General features: G+C 41.6%; 1 protein-coding gene across 4 annotated transcripts; it reads left to right on the top strand.

Annotated features, from left to right (window-relative positions):
- Window positions 1-1383: 1383 nt before the first annotated feature.
- Window positions 1384-16140, top strand: DAXX (death domain associated protein). 4 transcript variants are annotated; one of them, XM_075186448.1, is made up of 8 exons: window positions 1384-1482; window positions 3625-3890; window positions 5523-6333; window positions 9110-9291; window positions 9637-9784; window positions 10122-11334; window positions 15130-15253; window positions 15646-16140. In XM_075186448.1, the coding sequence occupies exons 2-8, from the start codon at window positions 3705-3707 to the stop codon at window positions 15697-15699; spliced, it is 2718 nt and encodes a 905-aa protein (XP_075042549.1). In that variant the 5' UTR covers window positions 1384-1482; window positions 3625-3704; the 3' UTR covers window positions 15700-16140. The 4 variants fall into 4 exon arrangements, with proteins under 4 accessions (XP_075042549.1, XP_075042550.1, XP_075042551.1 ...); XM_075186449.1 differs by having other exon boundaries at window positions 10119-11334; window positions 15133-15253; XM_075186450.1 differs by having other exon boundaries at window positions 10119-11334; window positions 15664-16140.
- Window positions 16141-22442: the final 6302 nt, after the last annotated feature.

Genomic DNA, 22442 nt, shown 5'->3' with positions numbered 1-22442 from the left:
TGTCTGTCCTGCATTGGTGTCTGCGAAGTGAAACATCATCAGAGAGGTGGTAATTATGAGAGAAATATTACACAAGAAGAGACCACATGGCTTTTGATATACAAATCTTATTTCCACCTGGTCTAAATATAGATTTCGAACTGGCTTCATATTTAGATTATATATGCAGAATTTTATGCATTATTTAGTTATAAATGCAACTGTTTTTATTATTTATTTTTATTGCTCTTATATAGATGATCAATTGATAGTAGTTAGCTGGATTTCAACTCGCGGCTCAGGGAGGTGCGAGCTGAAATCCAGCGAGAAAATTACCGTAATGTTTTTTCCGCGCACTCTAACCGTAATAACGGTAATAGTGTGCGGAGCGCGAGATTTTCTGTGTTTCCGCCGACAATTGAATATGCCCCTAAATGTAAATTTATTGCATTTTTTTTTTATTGAAAACAAGAGGTTCTAGGATTTTATGGCAACAAAGCAAACACCAACACATGCTTCCATTTAAATAGAACAGTTAAATTTAAACATAACCAAATATAAACTGGACAAACAACAAACTAAATGGTAAAAAAGGAGAAGCAATAAATAACGGGAATGTACAATGACAGCCTACACTGAAATCACAAACAACAATATAATATTCATGAGAAGGCAAAAATGTAATCATTAGAAAATAATAATTTAGACATTGGAACAAAGATTGTATAATATTTAAATTCTTTGTCTGTGTTCCACAATAACATTTTAGAAATATAAATCTGCACAGTCATGCATTACCATCAGGGGCTGGCTGGAAAATTGTAGCTGGGGAGGGGACGGGGGATTCACACGACATGATGAGAGCTGTGAGCGAGTGTGTGTGAATGGCAGTCATACTGTGTGTACTCCAAAGAGATTTTGAAAAGGAGATAATGATATGTAGGAGGGCAGCTAAGAAAAATTAATTTATGCTTAAGAGGTACTGAATTTTATATATATATATATATATATATATGAGAGAGAGAGAGAGAGATGAATATATATATATATATATGAGAGAGAGAGAGAGATGAATATATATATATATATATATATATATATATATATATATATATATATATATATATATATATATATATATATATATATATATATATATATATATATATATATATATATATATATATATACATGTTCTGTCTACAAGCAAAGGCCCCCTAGTGACCCACAAGTCTCACCCTAGGCAGCTTTCTCATTGTAACTTAGCCAACCCCAGCTGCCACCAGCCACGCCCCCAGTGGGCGTGCCAATACAAACCGTCCCACCCTTCCCCGCGCTTTGTACGTTTGAATGTAAACAGCCCCGCCCCCTCTATCTTCGCCCCTCCCCTCGCTTTGTACCTGCGTCATGGCGTCGCTGTCCCCCTGCCGGAAGCGGAAGTTGTCATCTTATCGTCACGGACTCCAAAAACAGACCGGAAGTGGAGAGAGGAAGCGTTGAGCGGTAATATTTCGGTGGGGAGGGAGGTGTTGTGTCGTTATTTAGCCGGGGTGGGGGCTGTTCTGCCGTTATTTATATGGGGGGCATCTGCCTGGGGTGGCAGCCGTGGGGGGTCTCTGTATGGGCTGTACCTGATATCAGCCCTGGTCAGTGCTGTCTGCCTGTTTCTGGTCCTCAGCAGACATACTGTGACCTGGGATAAGGACACCCCAGATCTTAATCATTACAATTCTGTTTTAATTATATAAAAAAAATACTGAACCCTTCTCCCTCCATTTTCTTTAACTGATATGTTTTATGCATTGTGAGAGAATACAGAAAAAAACATGAATATGGACACATAATATAGGAATTAGATGCCACCAGGCTCCACCCACCCCAAATCACCATAAATAGTGCAGTGTATAAGTGTATTGTCGGATATGTTACACCTAAGTAACACCTACGTAGTTTACTGATCATCAATATCTTATTGTGTTTCTTTATAATGTCACCTCAGTACGTATTCTGGTGGTTGACAACAGCACTGATTCTATGTCACTGTGTGGTGACAGGAAATAAATCTCCTCTTTTGATTTTGAGCAGTGAATTTACACTGTATGTAATTATACTTTTGCCACCATTGCATGCTATTTAGTTTAGCTAAGCAGTAGTTTGTTTTTTTTTTACTATTTTTCATTTTTTTTTTTTTTTCCCATTAATAATAAATATGCCGGGAACGGGGTTTTCCATTTTTCTGGTCGGAATATACTTTCTAGTTGATGGTTTTGGGCAAACAAATGATTCGTCTGATGAGTCACTTGTGTGTCAATAGCTGATAGTCCCATAACCACTGGCCTTGTAATTACATACGCAAGTGCAAATACAAGTCACGTGTTTGCATGCGCTTGTCATTTTTAAGGTCATTTGGCTTCATCGGTGCGTTCAAGATGTAACAAAATGCATTGCGTCTGAATGCTAGTAAATAGCGCCAGTGGTTATGGATAGTCATTAAAATCAACAGCTTTTATTCTTAGACCTGTTTACATGTATTGTATTAGCATTACAATCCAGTTGGTATGAGGCTTATTCCCCTGTTAATCAATATCATAGAAACTGGTAGCAAAATGTTTGTGTATTACGCATCGGTGATGCTATTGGTTCATATTGGTAGGGCAGATTTTTACTGGTTTGTCCCCCAAAAAATGGCTCCACTATGTGTAGGTGACATGATTCATGAGGTGGATGCTATTTATATGTAAACAGAAAACACTGGCGCAAAGTATGACCTGATTGAGGACAGAAGATAGGATAGAAATAATGTGAAAAAAAAAGAAAGGGAATGGAAAAAAAATGAAAATAGAAATAAATAAAAATGGATTTTATATTGCAAATTAAAAAACACAATAACCAGTGCACTGGTATTATCACATAAAATAACAAAATGACCAGACATAAGTAATAACATGATCAGATAGGTTGACTGACTCAACAGCTGCAACCGTAATGTAACATGCAGTCCTATATAATCGGAGTGCATGCTATTTATGTGTGTTATGTAATGGTTTGCTGGGTGCCCAGAGAAATGGAGAGATTGTCTGAAAGCTAATATAGACAATTGGATGATGTAAGGCAGCTTTACAAATCGTGAAAATATGAAGTGGGAGGGTGTCAAAATGTGAGTGAAAGCGCATTTGGAGGTAACTGTAGGGTTTCCTGGTGCATCTTACTTGTGAATGCGCTGAATCAAACAAGATGTGCTAAACCGCAAGGCACCCAATTGCTAGTAAAATTTCAGAACCTTTTATATGTGTTGTACTAGTGTTAAAAGCAAGGCCTAAGTGTCATATTTCCAGCAGAAAATTAGCAGCGATTTGAAAATCATCATATTAGAATTCGGCATGTGAATTAAAAAACATAGCTGGAAACATTTTAAAAGGCCTCAATACTTTGAAATACAAATTTGTTGTTCATGAAAAGGCAATCTATAACATTCAGAAATTAATGCAAAAAAGTTTCCATACTATTAAAGTTACAAAATGAATTGATGTGCGGCTTAAGACTTGGTAACGGTTTGATTTTTGTGATTTTTTCACAAGTGAACTTTTGTACACACATAATACTGTATTACATTATACACAAACACTTTTCTTTTTCTGTTGACAGGTCAGTAGTGGTCTTCATGTGCTACATCCTGCCATGCTGACTGTGTCCTACGTCAGACCTTGAGTTCCTGTAAGAGAAAGATGGCAGATGCGGATGAGATCATTGTGTTAGATGACGACGATGATGACGAGGAACCGCCACATACCTCTGAAGCCAAGGCAAGTCCTGGTAAGACCCCACCACAGAGTAATGGGAAGAATGAAGACAGCAAAAACAACAAAAAGGGTGTTATACAGAGTGCCGAGAACAAAAAGCTATTTGAGGAGGTGAGAACCTGGTGTCATCATTATTTCTGTCTATTATTACTCACACCCATGTTTTGCGACATATATTCTGCACTGTTTCTTCTGTTCGTGATTATGAAAGCTTACCTTACAGTTTTTCCTTCAACAGAAGAGGGACACAGATGGTGGGTTAAGTTTCACCCCTGGGAATCCGGGTACTGGAAAAGTAACTGACTTCTCCTTCCTGCGCCGCTGCTTTCCATCATCTTTGTTTATGGTATCCTACATAGGGGACTGGCACAGGTCTTCTTACCCATACTTGTCTTAGTATATTATATTTTTTTTCTTGAACCTTTTGAAGATGACCTAAACTGTCCCCAGGAGAGTGACAGGGTTATTTTTCAGAGGGATCTGAATCATGACTGCACTCTACCGCTATAGCAGTGTTGGCTAACCTTGTGAAACTACAAGTCCCAGCATACCCTTCCAGCATTAAGCTGCTATATATTGGCAAAGCATGCTGGGACTTGTAGTTTCACAACACCTGAGTGCCACAGGTTAGCCAACACTGCGCTATAGCATCCAAAATTCCTGGACCCTTTGGTGTCATGGCTGTCTAGTAGGATATGATCATCTTTTGTAGAGCCTTTCTTCTACATGTGGACCTACACTTGGGCAGAACAACTTCTTGAAGAGTTTTCAAAATGGAATAATAAGGGAGTAGATAATTTAGCTTGCTTCTAATAACTTGGACACATCTCTCTACAAAGAGAATGTGGCCTTTGATTCCAAGTTAGCGGCTAGATCCTCAGCCAATTCGGTGTTGGCACATAGCATCTTCTGGCTCATATCGTGGTCAGTGCATAATTCTTCTAAAGGGACAGTCTCTATGCTGCCTTTTTTGGTGTAGACCATCTTTTGGCCAGAACTAGAGAAGATAATCAAGTACACTGAACAGGAACAGTTCCTTTCTTGTAATAAACCCAAATGCATTAGCTTCCAGTCCAAGATCTCTGTTCGCTCCTTGGGCACTAAACAGTCATGAGAACAATCCTCGCATCCCCTTAAGAGCACCACCGCTCAAAAAGAAGCCTATCTGGTTTTCCAAAAGGTAGAGCACAAAGACTTCTGAAAGAAATCCTCCTTATTACTTTCTAGTACCAGGGCTACGTTCTTTCCTCTTCATCGACTCCTGGTCATGCTCCGTGTCTCACCAATGGGTTCCCTGTGTCATCATGTGGTGAAACCAGGTACCCTTTTCTGAGCTTCCTCTCATGATGTACAGTAGTATTGCCTTTTGACTTTTTAGGGATTGCTGGAGACTTCAGTCCTATGGGTGAAACATAAACTTACAGACAATGAGATTTAACAAAAATGTCATATTCCTAAGTGTCAGCTGTAGTTTGCTTTTCTTCTCCTGCCTATCATCCTGAATATATTTTCACTCCCTTCCTTTTTTATAATAAATATATATATATATCTGCTGTTTAGACTGTAATTTGGACACCATTTACCTCTATATTACCTTGATAACTTTTTCCCCTTGTATCTTTAGTTGTACTTTTTGCATCTTTACCATCTGTTCATTTGTTCTATTTAAACCATTTTTTGGAAACGATTGGTATGACGTTTCTAATTCTGACCTAACCCATCGACACTTGCATTCTCTTTCAGTTTGGGGAATACTGCTCAAAACTAACTTCGGACAATCCAGAGGTTATCACCTTTCTTCAGACACGATACACCAAGGCCAATCCTTCATATCTTTCTTCTGTTGAGTTCCGCAACACCCTGGGCCGATGTCTAACCCGGGTGCAAAACAAGCGTACAAAAGTCTTTGTTTACATCAACGAACTGTGTACAGCACTTAAAGCAAATTCCCAAAAGCGAAAGGTCAGCCTGCATATTCCAGCCCCTGCGCAGCCTGCTTTGGAAGAAGCTCAATGTGTGAATGATAAAGAAGAGGAAATCAAAGAGAAACCAGAAAGGAAAAGAGGTTCAAAACGTCAAATTCGCTACCTTGAGAATCTTCTGCGAATATACTCTCAAGAGATCCAGAAGTTGCAAGAAAAAGAGATGTCCGTGGAGGATTTAGAAGACGAAGACTCTTCCTACATCCAGGAATCTAGACTTAAGCGCAAACTGTTGCGCATATTTGATAAACTATGTGAACTTAAAGACTGCCCCAGCCTTACAGGTCGGGTTATAGAACAAAGAATACAATATCGGGGCACTCGTTATCCAGAGGTTAACCGCCGTTTGGAAAAGTTCATCAATATCTCCCGAGATATCTTTCCCGATTATGGGGATGTGCTTCGGGAGGTCGAGAGAGCAAATGAGAAACACAACCTAGGACTATCACGCAAGCTGATGCAAGGCTTGGCCCAGGATGCTTTCCGTGAACTTGGGAACAAGCTACAGGACAGGAGACATTTGGATATGGTGTATAACTTTGGGAGTCATCTTACGGATTCCTTTAAGAATGGTGAGTGGATACTTGAAGTTTAATGAGGTGTAACTGTTTGCTTGCCATCTTGCCAACAAATGTAATCTCACCTCTTTTGAAGGATTTGAAGTTCCATTTCTTTCTATGTACTCCTCCACTCACATTCTAATGATATTGGCTTTGTGTGCTATTCTATCTGTAAGGAACGAACAATGTAGTATATTTTGGCAGGTGAAAAATAAGCAAAAACTTATTTACGGAATGGAGTTTTAGTATTTATAAAAGTATGTTTAAAAAAGACATTGAATTATCAAATAAAATACTAAAGTACTGTGACTTTTCATAGTAATTTGGTGTTTTGTCCTGGTAATCCTACGGCTTGCTTTGTGAGTTAAATGGCTAACTTTAACAAGAAATATATTGTGACCCAGGGGCTTACCTCGCCCCCCCCTTCCCCCGGTCTGTAGGGGGAGGAAGAATGAAGGGATGTCCTTCCTGCACCAATTATCTATTTCGCTGTTAGTAACCAACTGTTACTGACCACTCCTACTGGTGTCACCTTGCCTCCAGACACTCGCCGACTGCGAATGCCAACTGCGCAATAGTTGTAGGAGAATCTCCCTGCCACCACTAGGCTCCTTCATCGGCACCTAGAACCGCTTACTTCTGGGTAGCTGGTATAGCTGCTGCAGTGCCTCTTTGCTGTGGGCTGACTCGTACCTCCTGACAGTTTACTATGGATCAGGACTGCTCAGTAGCGGCCAGAGCGTTGACACAGAGACGCTGGGTTCAACACAGGACAGCCGGGGAAAGGGTTAGAGTGTAAGCTGTTATCTGTTGGTCACAGGATACATCAGCTGATAGTCTCAGGCAGAATCTTCAAGTAGTGATGTTTTCTTACTTAGTACTGATGAGGACAGTTACACGCTAGTTTGAGGTACTAGCGATCTCCAGAAGGTATAATAACATAACATGGTCAAACAGGGCTCTTTTTACACAGATTCTGACACACATTAGTATTCTTATTATTATCCTTTATTTGTTAGGCGCCACAAGGTTTCCGCGGCGCTGTACACAGTACAAAACAGTCGACTATACAGGGTGAAACAGTACAAAACAATAAACAAAAATACCAATACTTCAGAAACTCCAGGCAGGCTGATGCAAAAAAACGGAGCAGAAGAACAGGTAGGGAGACATGAGGGAAGAGGGCCCTGCTCAAGTGAGCTTACATTCTAAGGGAGGGAGAACAGAACAGGCACAGGGGGAGAGCGAGTTGAGAGCGAGTGGTGGGGTTATGTGGATGGTTGGTATACTTTGAGGAAGAGGTGGGTTTTCAGCGCACGTTTGAAGGAGCACAGAGTAGGAGAGAGACGAATGGAACGAGGGAGTTCATTCCAGTGAAGGGGGGCAGCGCGGGAAAAGTCTTGGATTCTGGAGTGGGAAGAGGTGATAAGAGTTGAGGAGAGGCGTCGATCGTTGACCGATCGCAGGGAGCGGGCAGGAGTGTGAAGGAGTGTGGGCTTGGTTACCCCCTGCCAACACATGTTGGCAGGGGGTAACCAAGCCCCCTTCCTACCTGGCACCACAAGTCGGAGATTTTGCATCAGATATTTAGCATCAGGATGCAATGTTCTCTAGACTTGAGATAATGCAATTTAAACTTTAACAATATTTATATCACTGTGATTTTCTAAATTACTTGCTGCTTGCGTTATTTATGTAGTTTGCCTATCTTTGTAGCAAGACAGGATAAAGGTAACAACATTCTGCTGTGCATTCAGACTAAACTGGTCACAATAAAAAGGCCTAATTAGCATGGGGGACTTCCTTTAGAAAAATTACAGAAAACAAATTTCTTCTAACATGGAATATCGCTACATTTCCAAGATAAAAATACAACACAATATCAAAACTCAGTACATTTGCATTGATATACATTACGTGATTGAAATAAATATCTGCAATATTTTTACGTGATCCAGCCACAAGTATATACATTGGAAAAAAAAAAAAAGTTAAAATGACTCTTGAAACTCACAGCTGCAGAACTATTACAATGTGGAAAATGGGATGCCACACCATCACCTGTTTTGAGAGTAAAGAAACGGAAAGTTAATATTGATCCGAATGTGTCGCATGAGCAACAATAATATTAATTTATTATATCAAAACACTGGGAAATTGTGCGTGCTAGTGTAACAGGGAGACTGAGTAAAAATGCTTCCCTGTTGAATCCCTAGGATCAGAACTTCTCTAAAGCCTGGTTTTGAAAAGACCCTGTTTCTTTTTGCATTTTAAAAGTATTTCTCTTTTAAAGCGTACCTATTGCCACCACGCACCATGGTGGCAGACGATAAATGGGTTGAACTAATATTCATGGGAAGTCAACAAACTTTGTTTACAAGGAACTGGTGGCATTACAAAGGCACAAGGTCATTGTGTCTAGGTAATGGGTACACTTTAATATTAATGCTGCTATAGTTGAAACAAACGGTGTGAGCTTGTTCTCCTGTAAATAGTGAAATGTTTCTTTTAGAACGTTTTGAGGGTAGTATTCTTCCATTCGAGTGCATCAATCTTACATATATACTCCATTACTATTATACAGCTGTGAATGTGTTTTTTCCAGGCCTCTCTTATGCCACTTCTGGGAAAGCTGTATACACAATTGTTGTGTTGTGGAATGAAGTTGCTGATGTATCCACTGTATTCAGTAACCTTCTGATGAATTGTGTAATTAGGATAAAGTGAATTGATTCAGCAATGACTTTTAGCTGTCGGATTAACTTGTAGCACACGTTTAATCTTTCAGTGAACGACCCTGCTCTTCAGGACTCATCTCTAGCACGTAATCTGCGTGACAATCGAAAAGTGGCGACTGCTCGTCTAGATGACATCATCAAAAAATATGCAGAGCTACAGGATGACGGGGAGGTGGAGGAGACAAAGAGGAAAAAGGAAAGTGAGATGCCCAGCACCTCCAAGGACGACAAGGTGCCTCAACCCTTTTATTTAAATTGATTTCTTAAGGCAGCTTTAACTTATTGACTGGTACACGACAGCCTGCAAGTTAATTAAATACATTTCTTTATAATCCTGGCTTCTTTTTGTATTGTTCAGCTATATCTGACATTTTTCTTCTTTGCTTCGGCTACAACAAAAGCTCCTACAATAGCGACTTATGTTCAAACTATTTTTCATTATATGTTAAACATTAACATACAGTTATATACAAAATATTTTCTATGGTGTTTCATCCTTTTTGTATCACATGATGGTTACAGGTGCTTAGTCCTGTTTAGTCCCAGTTGCAGCAATGTCTCCTCTTAACCATCGCAGGTGTCCCAAAGAAGTAGACAGACGCCATCTCCAGAACAGGTATCAGAGGAAGAGGAGGAAGAGTCAGACGACTCAGACACCGATATTGAGGAGGAACTGAAGCAGTCGCAGCAAATTGAAGATGGTGAGGGGGGAGAAGACGAGGAAGGTGAGGAGGGAAACGGATTGGTACACCACAAAACTTTGAGGAAGCCAATGAGTACATTGTGTTCCATTCAAAATGTCACAACCTTGCCATATATCTGTGTCTATAAATTTGCTGTCATAGTCCATTTATACAGGAAGGCAGTGATCTGTCTCTTTTACCATTTCAAAAGTTTGTACATGGTTTACAGTCTTTAGCTGAGCAAAATCAAATTGGCGTATAAACAGTCCAAGTCCCAGGACCTGCCAAATGGAACGTAGTTTACTAGTGATGTAAAACCATAAATCATTTTTTAGACATGTAACACATATATTGTGTTCTTCCCTCTTCTATCCAGAAGAAAGTCCCGGTGACCAAGAAAACGAGGCCGATCAAAACATGGACATAGCGTCTGATCCACAGGTCTTTTCTTCAGCTGGAGAGGAAGACAGCGATAAAGAAGAGGAAGATGATATAGATTATGGAGAAGAAGACATTATTCAGGAGGTAGAAGAAGAAGCAATGGAACAGGAATCCTCTCCAGCTTCTACGCTTCTGTCCCATGATAAAGAATCCCAGAATACGTCCATTGAGTCGGAAGGGGAAGCCCTACCTTCCGACTCTCCTGGTCTCCTGGTGCATTGTGATGACACCCCAACTACAGCCGAGATAGAGAATGAGCACAGTGTCGAACAGGAAGACTGTGTGAATCAGAGCATCACCTCTGGTGAGACAAGCGTTGAGGAGTACACGGAGGTGGAGCACGAAAGTGGTGGGTTAGCACAAGTTACGGCAGAGAGAAGTGAGAAGAACGCAATAGAGAATGGAAATGTGCTTTTGGAGTGTAAATCGCCTGCTGGCAAGATAGAGCTCACTGGGGAGCATGCAGATGTGCAGAACAATTTATTACCAGCTATTTGTTCATCAATAGAGAAAAACGATGGTGACGTTGAGCCATTCGGGGAAGACTTAGCAGACGATACTTCACAGGGTGGAAGTGGTGATGCGAGGACAGTAGCTGAAATTGAGGAGTCCTCGCCTTCAGAGGTCAGCAGGAAAGAATGTTTAGAAGGGGTATATCCTGAAGAGCCTTGTGTAGATAGTAGGACAAGTATAGACACAGAGGTGCATAGAAGCGAAGGTTGCACTACCACTGGTGAGGAGCCGGTCTGTGTAGATACTTCTGTAATTGATGATCTTGTAGTTGATTCTTCATTCACAAAAAATCAAGAACCCTCCAGCAGTGATACGGAACACTCTGACGAGATTACGCAAACCAGCATAGACGCGTTAGACGAGAACATTTGTGAAAATAACACAGACTCTGACAGGTCTCCTTTGGGCAACAGCAATGGAGTAGACGTGGCAACAGAAATGCAAAAGAGTAGCCCAAAACTTAACAAACATAAGACAGCACACAGAGACTCCATCAAGCCTAGATTGATCAAGCAAGAGCGTTCTCCGTGCAGGAAGAGGAAAAAGATCCCCTCATCTTCATGGACTGAGAACGGGGTTACAAAGTGCAACGGGAGTGACCAGGTTGAAGGTCAGGCGAAGAGAGCGAAGACAGACTGGTAAGATAGAGGACAGTTCTTGTATTTGGCAATTTGGACGAGGGACGGGTGAAGTTGGTGAATGGTTTGTAAGGGAAATCTGGGATATGTCAACATTGTTTCTAACTGATTCAACTTGAAATATCGTCTTGCATCATTCATGAATGTATATGTAAAAAAAATGACAATGCCCATTGCAACACTGCAACAGACATTGCAACAGAATTGTTAGTGTATGTACTTTTCATTTTATGGGTCTCATAAAACATAACCGTTACTTTGTGTGCATTACAAGCAGTCCGATGAAAGCAAACATGAGCTGAAACTGTAAAGGAAAATAGACTATATATCAAAGTTTAGTAACTTGCAACAAACATTCCATCCAGGCTGCTGGATCCACCTGGAGACTCTTATGGATGTTTTTCTGTGCCTATAGTAGTGGGGAAAGAAACGGGTTAATCCAGTGGTTCCCCAACTGTGCGCCTAAGCTCCCTGGGGTGCCTCGGCGATTGCACAGGGGTGCCTCGACCAGGGCCAGTGGTAAGCAAGGTGGCGGACCACTTAGTAACTATTTTGCCTTACCGATGCCTTGAAAATATTATGGAGAGCCTAAGGGTGCCTTGAACTGAAAAGAGTTTGGGATCCACTGGTTTAATCACTTCCCCTATAGCTTAGACAAAACAATCCAAGTATATGGATGTACATATGTAGGCAAGACCTATGTACCAGATGGAGAATCAGCCTTCTGACTTCAATTAAGGACTCCATAGTTGTCATAACTCCCCGGTAGAATATTTTGTAAGTGTTGGCTTATGGTTAAATAGAACGATTCTCCAGTCATAAGATGGATCGGAGACAGATAGAATATCCCACCTTTAGAATTCATGGGAGCCCAGAACACTTTGATTTTTCTAATGTTATGTACCAGATGGTATTTTTTTTTCTCTTGAAACATGTTTACCAGTCCCTCCCACATCGCCAATAACAGTGTGTTTGAAATAGGTAGTTAAGCTTTATAGGAGAAATGTGCTAACTATGGAGGAGTTTGAAACGTTTTATAATTATAATGATCACAGAACATTTATACATGTTTTCTTACATTGCAATCTGTTTCTCTTCCGCAAGAGAGCAGCTTAACCTTTCCTCCTACTTCTCCATGATCTTACATCACTTGACTTGTCTGACATGTCAATGTATGAAAAAATGTTCACAATCTAGCCTGGAACATGAGACACATTACAAACTAGGGCAGAGTATTGTTCCCTTAGCTTGCAGTAAACCTTGCACAAATTGAGAGACTTGATGAAATCATGACTATTTATTGCCCAAATAATTATAGTCCCATTCTGCTAAAAACTACTCTCCTTTGTATCACCTTGGGACAAACCTAAGGACCAAGAATTGGGATCCTGTCCTGGAAGAAAGCTGGGGCTGACTAGAATAGGTATTAGTGGTGGGAGGGCTAATGAAGTTGTCTGTTCCTTAAAGAGTCCTATAGTTTGATATTGTAGTAAGGAAGGGGATTAAGGCCTTTTGGGCCTGATCCTTATCTGGTAACCACAGACTGCTTCTAACAAATTGGTTTCACCATATAGTCGTCCATTTTTACCCAACTATAGGGTAGGTTGTGCCAACCAAAAAGCTTTTATATTAAGTGAGAGCAAAGAAAAGTTATATTGCCAGTACAACCCTGGAAATCCATTGTTTTCTGGGTTTTTTCTTCTCACCACATATATATGTAGAGTGTAAAACACATACAAAATTCCAAGATCTGACATCTCAGGACGGATAGCAGATGTAGCCTGACGATAACTTTATCTGCCTGTGATGTTGTCATGTCTAATCCGGCCGTTCAACTCAAGTGTCGGTCATCAAGAGAGACCTCTATATATTGTGCTCTCAATAGACACAGTATCTTGGGAAGTACTATTATCTTACCATATTCTGCCTGGTAATATAATATAGTAACATTCGGTAAGAAGACCAAAGTCTAAGTTAGACCTTTATCACTTTAGTCGTATAGGTTTAATTCAAACTATGCAATTCTCTTGTACCACCGCTGAGGTATACTCCCAGCTATTTTCACACTGACTCAAGACCACTTGAATTAAAAATTCAGATACAGAAATGTTCGCAATGGATCAGTGCTGCTGAGAGCTCTGGGTAGTGAAGTCAAAGGACAAGACAAGGTCACCCTCAGAGAGTGCTACCCTCTATTCTATAAAATTAATCCAATTACCTTGATTACTGGGGCATGATCTATCCAGCACAGCTAAAGCCTCAAGGCACAGCCAATACCTGCCAGGGAGCGCCATCCAAATATAATCCATATTGTATATCTTAACACACTTGTATATGGGCTCCTTATCCCATTCGTGAAACATCTTCAGCCTCTAGTCAAACCTCTCAAATGCCTGTTCAGCATCCGGAAACAGGGTGACTAGGGGCACCCTGTGAGCTTTGAAATAATGAAGAAAGTTTAATAAATGCCTAATGTTAGTTTTCTGCCTCCCTGGCACAGAACCCATTTGGTTCAATTGGATGAAATGTGATAATATCAAATGAAATCTGCAAGACAACATGTTGGCAACTCACTTGATAGATGAATTAATAGGAGACGTCAGTCTGCAACACAAACTTTGGGTTTAATTGTTATCTGGTTTGGGGAATAGCTATGTATAATTTGTGTTTGAAGTATATCTGATGGGAATTCACCTTTCCCTTCGAAAACTGCATTATAAATCATTTGGAGGATAATGAATTGTTTTTAAATAATGTACAGTGTTTCCCTCCAGACCCAAGACCTTAGTATTTTGACTATCATCACTTGTTATTGGTTACTAAATTACGATCGGCAATTTATGTAGGAGGTAGTTCAGAAGAGAAGCATTTAATTGTTCTCCAGTATCAGTGATAAGTCAGCGGTAGTTCTGTTATCTAAGTATGGTGCTTATCGTAGTCATCCAGAATGTGGCCAGGATTGAGATTCGAAGAACATTCTTTCTTTTCTCGGAGGTCTTCAACAAAGTGTAATTAGTAGTGTCTGTCATCTTGTCCTGAGTACATGCTTCTCTCAGGGAGGAGGGTGTTAAGTACCTGGAAATCATCTTTATTCGCTGGTTCAGTTCCCTCGCCAGGATTGGATACACTTTATTCCCTTTATCATAAAATTCCCATCCAGATGTTATTTGGTCCAAATTTTGAGACCTAAGGAGAAGGTGATCAAGGCCTCTATGATGTATGCAGCCCACCCAGTCAATATTGTACTAACGCTTATGTAGAAATGATGTCAAACACAGATGAAAAGGACAAAAACCCCACAATAACAACAATGTTTTGTCGGGATAATAGACCCTGTTGCTAAGTAAGGTTTTTATGCTCCCTCTATTGCTCTTTAAATCAGTAACACATGTAATTGTTATGTGCAAGTGGTGGATCTGCAGGGTTAGTGTTACACTGCACACAGTGGAGGCACCTTTATAGGCTGAACCAATAATCATACAGCTTTTCCATTCACTCAGAACTTTCTACCTCGATGTCTCTGGTTCCCAGTGAATGGGTAACTTCATGAATATTGGCTGAGCCCACACAATGACTGTTGCTGGTGAATGGATAGGCCGTACTGTCGGCTCACGTGATTTTCTTCCCTGCTTGGAAACAATAGGGTTACATATAAATGCATAGAAGCTGCCTTTGTTTGTTCTACTAAAGTTAAAGGAAATATTTATTATCCATTGACTCTTTAAGTAATTATTCAGCGTCATTTTTCTTTGTGTCAGGTGTATTAATGTTTACATTGTCTTTACCCTCTTCCAGCAGTTCACACACATCTCTATCTAGCTCTTCTGATCCCGACAGTGATAACAATCTAACTCTGGACCTGGTAGGAACCTGTAGCCCACCAGGAACACCAACAAGACCATCTGAACAGGCTAACAAGGTGAGGAACAGCATAGCTGTCTTTATATAGAAGGTTAGTAGCTGAAATAACTATAAAATACAATAACCGTATCTAATAACTAATGTTGCTTATTTTCTCTCCTCCCCTCTTTCTCTGTTTTGTTTGTATTTCACTTCCATCCTGCTCTCTCTCCCATTCCCTCTTGTGTATTCCCTTATTCATTCCCTCCCCTGACTTTTTTTTCCTCTTGCTTACACTCCCTTTTCCTTCTCCCCTTCCCTTTCCACTACCATTTTCCGTGTGACCTCTCCTTACCCCTTTCCCCACTTGCCTATCTCCCACCCTTTTCCCTCTTGCCTTCTCATCCACTCCCTGCCCTTTCTCTCTTCTCTCCTCCCTTTCTCTTTTTCCTCTTGTCTTCCCTTGTTTAGTCTCATGCCTCTACACAGTGTGACCCGGACGAAGTGATTGTTCTCTCCGACTGACTCCTTTTGTACAATAAATTTGAGGAGAAGGTGTCTGGGACCATTGGGAAGGGGGGGGGGGGGGTGTACTTGAGTGGTGTTGTCTGGATATTAAGAGAATAGCTGCCAAGTGTTACCAATATGGAAAGAGAAGGTATTGGGAGATAGGGGTGATAAGAGGAGGGAGTTCACAGGACTCTACTTCGTAAGTAGTCATTAGGTCTAGGACCTCAGGGTATGTCCTGGCAATGTCCGCTCCTTTGTGAATGTCAGTAGAAGGCTCTCAGGAATGAGCGAGTCTTTAGGGATATTTTGCTTCTGTCCGAGTGGATATCACCTTGGGATATCTTAATTATCTCCCTGGGGAATTTTGGATATCTTCTCCCACACATACCTTCTTTACTTTTGTTTTGTAAAAAAAAAAGAGAAAAAACCTTTGAGAATAAATCTTTGTTTTATTAAGTCTGACTCCTGTGTTTTGTGCTCTAGAAATTAAAAGTACAGATGCAAATGTTATCGTTTCTAACTAACAATCTGAGATTAAAATTAGCCGTGAGAAAATTGTTTCTTTCAAAATGATTCCAAATATTGCTTTTAAAATATATTTTTTTCCCTATTAGGGTTTGTTTTCATGTAGTAAAGGTCATGGATGTGTAAACCTGCTCTAAAAATACCCCCCAAAATCTAAATGTTTGCTTTTATTAATGAGTGGGAATTGCTGTACAACTTAATCTGCTGGTATGAAATGCCAGACATGAAATCTATTGGAACAGTGTTCTCTTTGGCCACATTTTTATGGAAAACAGAATTTTATACAGTCGTATAAATAATATTTCCTCTCCATGGCAGCCCTCACAACGGGTTGGTCCCTTCTAGCTTTATGTAGAAACAGGAAATTATAAACGCACACTATACATGCAGCGACTCTACTTCCTGTGTCTTTTCTTGTCTATCTGATGTGAGAGAGGACCGGTGTTTTGTGGGTTGCTTCCATTGAAGTTTCCCGGCAACACACCGTTGGTGGTGCAAGGCGAGGAGAAGGGCTGGCTACCCATGGATAGCTTGTTGCTACCTTTTGGTAGCAAATGTGGTAGAAGAAATAGGTATTTAGATAAAACGATGCACGCACACCAACACATCTGCCCGGCGCATGTGTGTGTTGTGTCCAGGGGTAAAGGATGCTAATATGGAGGATGAGGCACAGGATCAACAGTATTCCGAGGAAAGTACTGCAAACAGCACAGGAGCAGGTAGATCCTCCGTCCAACCTCAAGCAGCCGATGAGCACTCTTTCTAGGTAACCCTCCAAGTTAGGGATGCTTATATTTACTGGACTATCGTTAGTTGTTGGTAATCTTCCATATCGGCACTCAATAGTGCTGAATATTCAAAGTCAGGTGTTGTAGGTAATTATTAAGTGGCCAGTGACTATGAAAAGAAGCAGGGCATGCTGGTTGCTGTAGTACTAACAGGACTGCGTAGAGCGCTTACACTATGTTGAACATTGCGCACCTGAAGGTTCTATTTAAACGCTCACATGTTAATGCACTGAAGGTGTCATCTGTTTTTAAGTTTAATAGTAACATTGTAACTGGGAAGACTGGTCCAGCTGGTTGGAGAGACTGGAGCAGATTGAATATACTCTGGATAGAAAATGATACTGTCGGTAATAACTGTCTGTAGTGTGATATTTAGGTTAAACACAGTGGCTCAATGCAAATGAGACTGATTCTACCTCCAGCTATTGTGCACCTGCTTCTAACCGTCATCCAGAGGTAAATGTGATTTGTGTATTGTCCAACTTTATTATTGTCCTACGAAGTTTCCTGTATAGCCTTATAGTGCTGTTTTACAAGTTTTAATATAATTATGATATAATTAAAGTAATGTTAATATATTTATACACTCCTATAAATATCTTTACAAACAGTGAGTTCTGCTATCAGTGCTTCAGAGTTCATTAAGAAAACTTGTGACTTTAATCTACCTTCCTTAATTAAAGTCTATTTTCCTTTGTATATATCCCTTTATATACTTGAGGTCAACTGATTGACATCATTTCCAGGGTTGATGATCTTGTACCTGAGATTGGGGATGAGTTTTGAGACTGAACATCTTGATAAGCCCTTATCTTGTGCTACTGAACCACCCAATTCTCATGGCTATTAAGTGAAACTTCTGGTACGTGTATTGGTTTTAATTACTAACTACACTGTGTTAAAAGGAAAAACTCCTGCACTGGGCTGCGCTACACTATAACTTTTATGTAGCGCAGCCGCAAAAGCGGAGTTTATTGCTAATCCCTGCTCAAAACTAAGAAAATACACAAAAAGTGATCAATAAGCAGGTAACCAAAGTGCAAAAATCACTTTAATCCATTGCAAAATGCATATAATGTGGTCAAACCAGAATATATATTTCCTTTCCCAACTCCATGGCAGCCCTTACAATGGGTTAATACCCTGATCAGCTTAGTGTAGACAGGAAAATTCGGCCCACCTGAACTCCATATAAGGCAGCTCCTCCTCTTCCTCAGTGTCTCTTCTTCCTGTCTCAGCGTGTGTATGACAGGCTAGTGCAGAGTAGCGCTTTTTTTTGTGTTATTTTATTCTAGAGGACTTGCCTGAGTTTTTAGGCTTTCCTCCTCAGGCTAGCTGTGTGTACAGTTCAGCGGGTCTGTGCTAGGACCGGTTCGTTCCCTTCGGCGTGAGCTGTTTGGAGTCTGAAGGTACTGCCTATGGGTGTGCGCACAAGGATAGAGGACACGCGCGCAGTACGCCGGACGGATCGCCGGCCAGCGCTGACTCCTGTTTACCATACCACCTGTCAGGAGGAAGATGGGTGGAAATTGTTACCCTGCTATGGACACACTTTGATGATGTCAGGGCAGGCACCTTTCTTAAGGCCCATTATATGAGGCTCATTGTTTTCTATAGATGGATGTATAATTCAGGACCTAGCAGCTATCTGGATACAGTGCACTATGGACCAGGAGCCTGCCCCAAAAAAGCTGAAGGACACCCCAAGGTAAGCCCTTAGAGGGGGTGTTTGTGTGCTTCAGAATAGCTTACTTAGTACCTTCTTGTTCTATTGTTTACAGTACTTGTGCAGGGATAAAAGAAAATGTAAAGTTAAGAATCTGGTGTCTGCAGCTTGTGATGGCCGATTGCCGAAAAACTGCATTGATCCGTTGTGTGTCATGTACCCATGAAACGATAGAAGCACCTGGCCCCCCAGAACCGTTCAAACAGTTCTTTTCGTGGATGGTGAGAGCGATGCAGGATTTTCAGGCCCCAGAGCAGGGAGCAAAGAGGGGCAGGACTCCAATAGCACAATAGATGGAGGACGTGAGGCTAGGGCCATCCTCTGAAACACTCGGTTCCTTTCAGGAGTAGGATTCCGAGTTGGATAGTGAGGCTGAGGTGAAAGAGGATCCCAGAATGTTTAATTTGGGTACCGTGAATGTTATACTCAAGCATATTAACAAATCTCTAGTCATTGAGGATCCGACAGTTCCAGTCAAACCACAGGATGCACTGTTTTTGGAACACCAAGTGAAATCTAGAGTGTTCCATACCCATAAGGTGATAAAAGACTTGATATCTAAGGAGTAGCAAGCCTTAGACAAGAGTCATCCTAACATGGGGAGACTGAACAGCATGTACCCTTTCCAGGATGTAGATATGCTGAGATGTTGTTCTGTACCCAAGGTGGATTCAGCCATAGCCGACTTATCCTCAACGACCACTCTCCCATGGGATTATGGGGGATTATTGAAAGACGGCATGGATAGAAGGATGGTGACTTCCTTCAGGCAATTACACATCTCGGGAATAACCCTAAAGTCTGGGATAGCCATGGCTTCAGTAACTAGAGCCCTTAGGTTGTGAGCCAGCACTCTGCATACAGATATCGAAGATAGAATAAATAGATAGTACCTTCTAAAGTCTTTTTTTTTTTTATTATTACCATTTATTTATACAGCGCCACTGATTCCGCAGCGCCGTACAGAGAACTCACTCATATCAGTCCCTGCCCCATTGGGGCTTACAGTCTAAAATCCCTAACACACACACAGAGACAGAACGACACACAGACTAGGGTTAATTTGTAGCGGCCAATTAACCTACCAGTATGTTTTTGGCGTGTGGGAGGAAACCCACGCAAACACGGGGAGAACATACAAACTCTACACAGATAAGGCCATGGTTGGGAATTGAACTCATGACCCCAGTGCTGTGAGGCAGAAGTGCTAACCACTTAGCCACCGTCCTGCCAAGTCTTCAGAAGTTATGCAGAAAAGCATTGATTTCTTGTGTAAAGCCTCGTTGGATACGATTGTGTTCTCTTCCAAGAACATGGCCTCTGCAGTTATAGCAAGAAGGGCGCTTTGGCTACGTCCATGGGCAGCAGATCACCAATTCAAAAGCCGTCTGACAACGTTTCCATATGAAGGTAGTTTCTTGTTTGGAGAGAAACTGGATAATCTGACGCAGAGGCTAGCAAGTGGTAGTGCTAATCGTCTACCACAAGACAGAAGGGGGAGACTGTTCCTCGCTTATTCTCCAAAGCAACAGTTTAAAAAAGCCTGTGCCTATAGGCCTGGGAGACAGTATTCCAGACACCAAGATAATATGGCAAGACAGTCCTTTCGGCCCTTCAGGTCAAAGAGGGGGAAACAAGGACAGCAAAGAACCCAATGACTATCTGCAGATCCAGTCTCCACTAACTCCAGTTGGCGGCAGGATATCAAGCTTTGCAGACATTTTGAATAAGACAAATAGGTCCAGGAGATTGTCACCAGGGGATCTGCCATAGAATTTCATACCTGGTCAAAAGGAAACAGATTTGTTCAGTCAAGAAGTCCCACGTCTGTCTTAGAACGGCAAGCATTGGAGGAAAGCCTAAAAGGCATGTTGGAAACAAAGGCTATTGTGGCGGTGCAGACAAATCAGGAAAACACGGGGTTCTATTCCAAGCTGTTCCTCGTCCAGAAAGCATCAGGTGCCTTCAGAACGGAACTAGATTTACGAGCTCTCGATTGCTATGTGCAAGCAAAACACTTTTGAACTGAGTCTATCAGCTCGATCCTCAAGGCAGTAGAAACAGGAGATTTTCTGATGGCGATAGACTTATAGGATGCATATTTTCATATCCCGATCCTTCACCAGCAATTCCTGAGGTTCTGCATTCAAGGACGCCACTTCCAATTTACTTGTCTTCCGTTTGGTAAATGTTCTTGGAGACATGGAAAAGCCAAAGTCCTTATAGTTCTCATACCGGCACTCGGGGAGAGAGCAGTAGCGTTGTGGGGTCAGAGGAAGCGGCCTTACAGGTTAAATCCCATGTAATCTGGTTCATGCAGCAGCACGGTTGGTTAATCAGTGTATCAAAAAGCCATCTGATACCCTCACAACAGCTAGTGTTTCTAGGAGTGCAAATAAATACAAGAACGGACAAGGTCTGTCTCAGGAAAGGTTGGACAAAATCCAGTCGCTGGCGCATCAAGCCCAGGTTTAACATCGAATTTCAGCACAAACGTGTCTTCGTCTTCTAGGAATGTTTTCCTCAACAATAGGAATCCTTCCATGGGCAAGATTGTACAGTGGGGTCTCTAGATTCCAAAATCAACCTCTCAAGGTTGGCAAGACAGTCCCTGGATTGGTGGCAGCTCCGAGGCTTGAGAAAGCAAGGTGTCTCTCTCGATACCAGACTGGTGTGTCCTTACTACAGACGCCAGTTCAATAGTCTGGGATGCTCACATGCAAGGTATGGTCACGCAGGGCACCTGGCAAGCCGAAGAGAGACTTCTCCAGGGGAACATCTTGGAGATGAAAATGGTCTGGCGTGCAGTCCAGAACTTCCAATCCCATCTGCGAGCCAAACATCTGCGAGTATTCTCCTGACAACAGGACTGTAGTAGCCTTTATAAACAGGGTGGTACCAAGAGCAGAGCAATTCTGGCCGAAATAACCACACTGATGGCAAAGGCAGAGACTAACCTGAATTCTCTCTCGGCCCTACACGTAGCAGGCAAAGACAATGTGGTGGCGGACTATTTAAGCAGACACCAAGTCCATCCAGGAGAGTGGGACTTGCACGAAGAGACTTTTCAGCTCATACGACACAGGTTTGGAACACCAGAAATAGACCTGATGGCCACAGGGAACGATACCAAGGTACCCCTATTCTACTCCAGTCACAGAAACAACAGGGCCCTAGGGATAGATGCCCTGACAATGCAGTGGAACTTCAAGCTGTGGTACGTGTTTCCTCCCTATCCAGTTATCCCTCGGGTACTCTGGAAAATAAGGAAGGAAAAGGTGGAGGCGATAGCAGTCCTCCCGGCGTGGCTGTGTTGCTCTTTGTTCGCGGTAGCATGGAGGATGCTCCTGGAAACATCCATGGCCATTGCCGTTCAGACAAGATCTCATACGTAAGGGTCCGGTTCTACATCCAAATCCGGACTCCCTTGGTTTGATGGCGTGGAGACTTAGCGGCGACTATTGAAATCCAAGGGTGTTTCAGACAAGGTAATAAACATTCTAATTCAGGCAAGGAAAAAAAAATTCCTCTATAATTTATTACAGAATTTGAAGAAAATTAATTTGTTGGGCTGGAAACATGGCGAAGGATTCCATGTCCGCCAGTGTTCAAGATGTGTTAGAGTTTCTTAAGGATGGTTTTGATAAAGGACTAGCACTATCTACATTAAAGGTGCAAATATCTGCTCTTAGCATCCTTCTTGATACCAAGCTGTCATC

Source organism: Mixophyes fleayi, chromosome 9 (genome assembly GCF_038048845.1).
Source record: "Mixophyes fleayi isolate aMixFle1 chromosome 9, aMixFle1.hap1, whole genome shotgun sequence".
Classification (NCBI taxonomy): domain Eukaryota; kingdom Metazoa; phylum Chordata; class Amphibia; order Anura; family Limnodynastidae; genus Mixophyes; species Mixophyes fleayi.
This window is presented reverse-complemented; position numbering and strand designations above follow the sequence as displayed.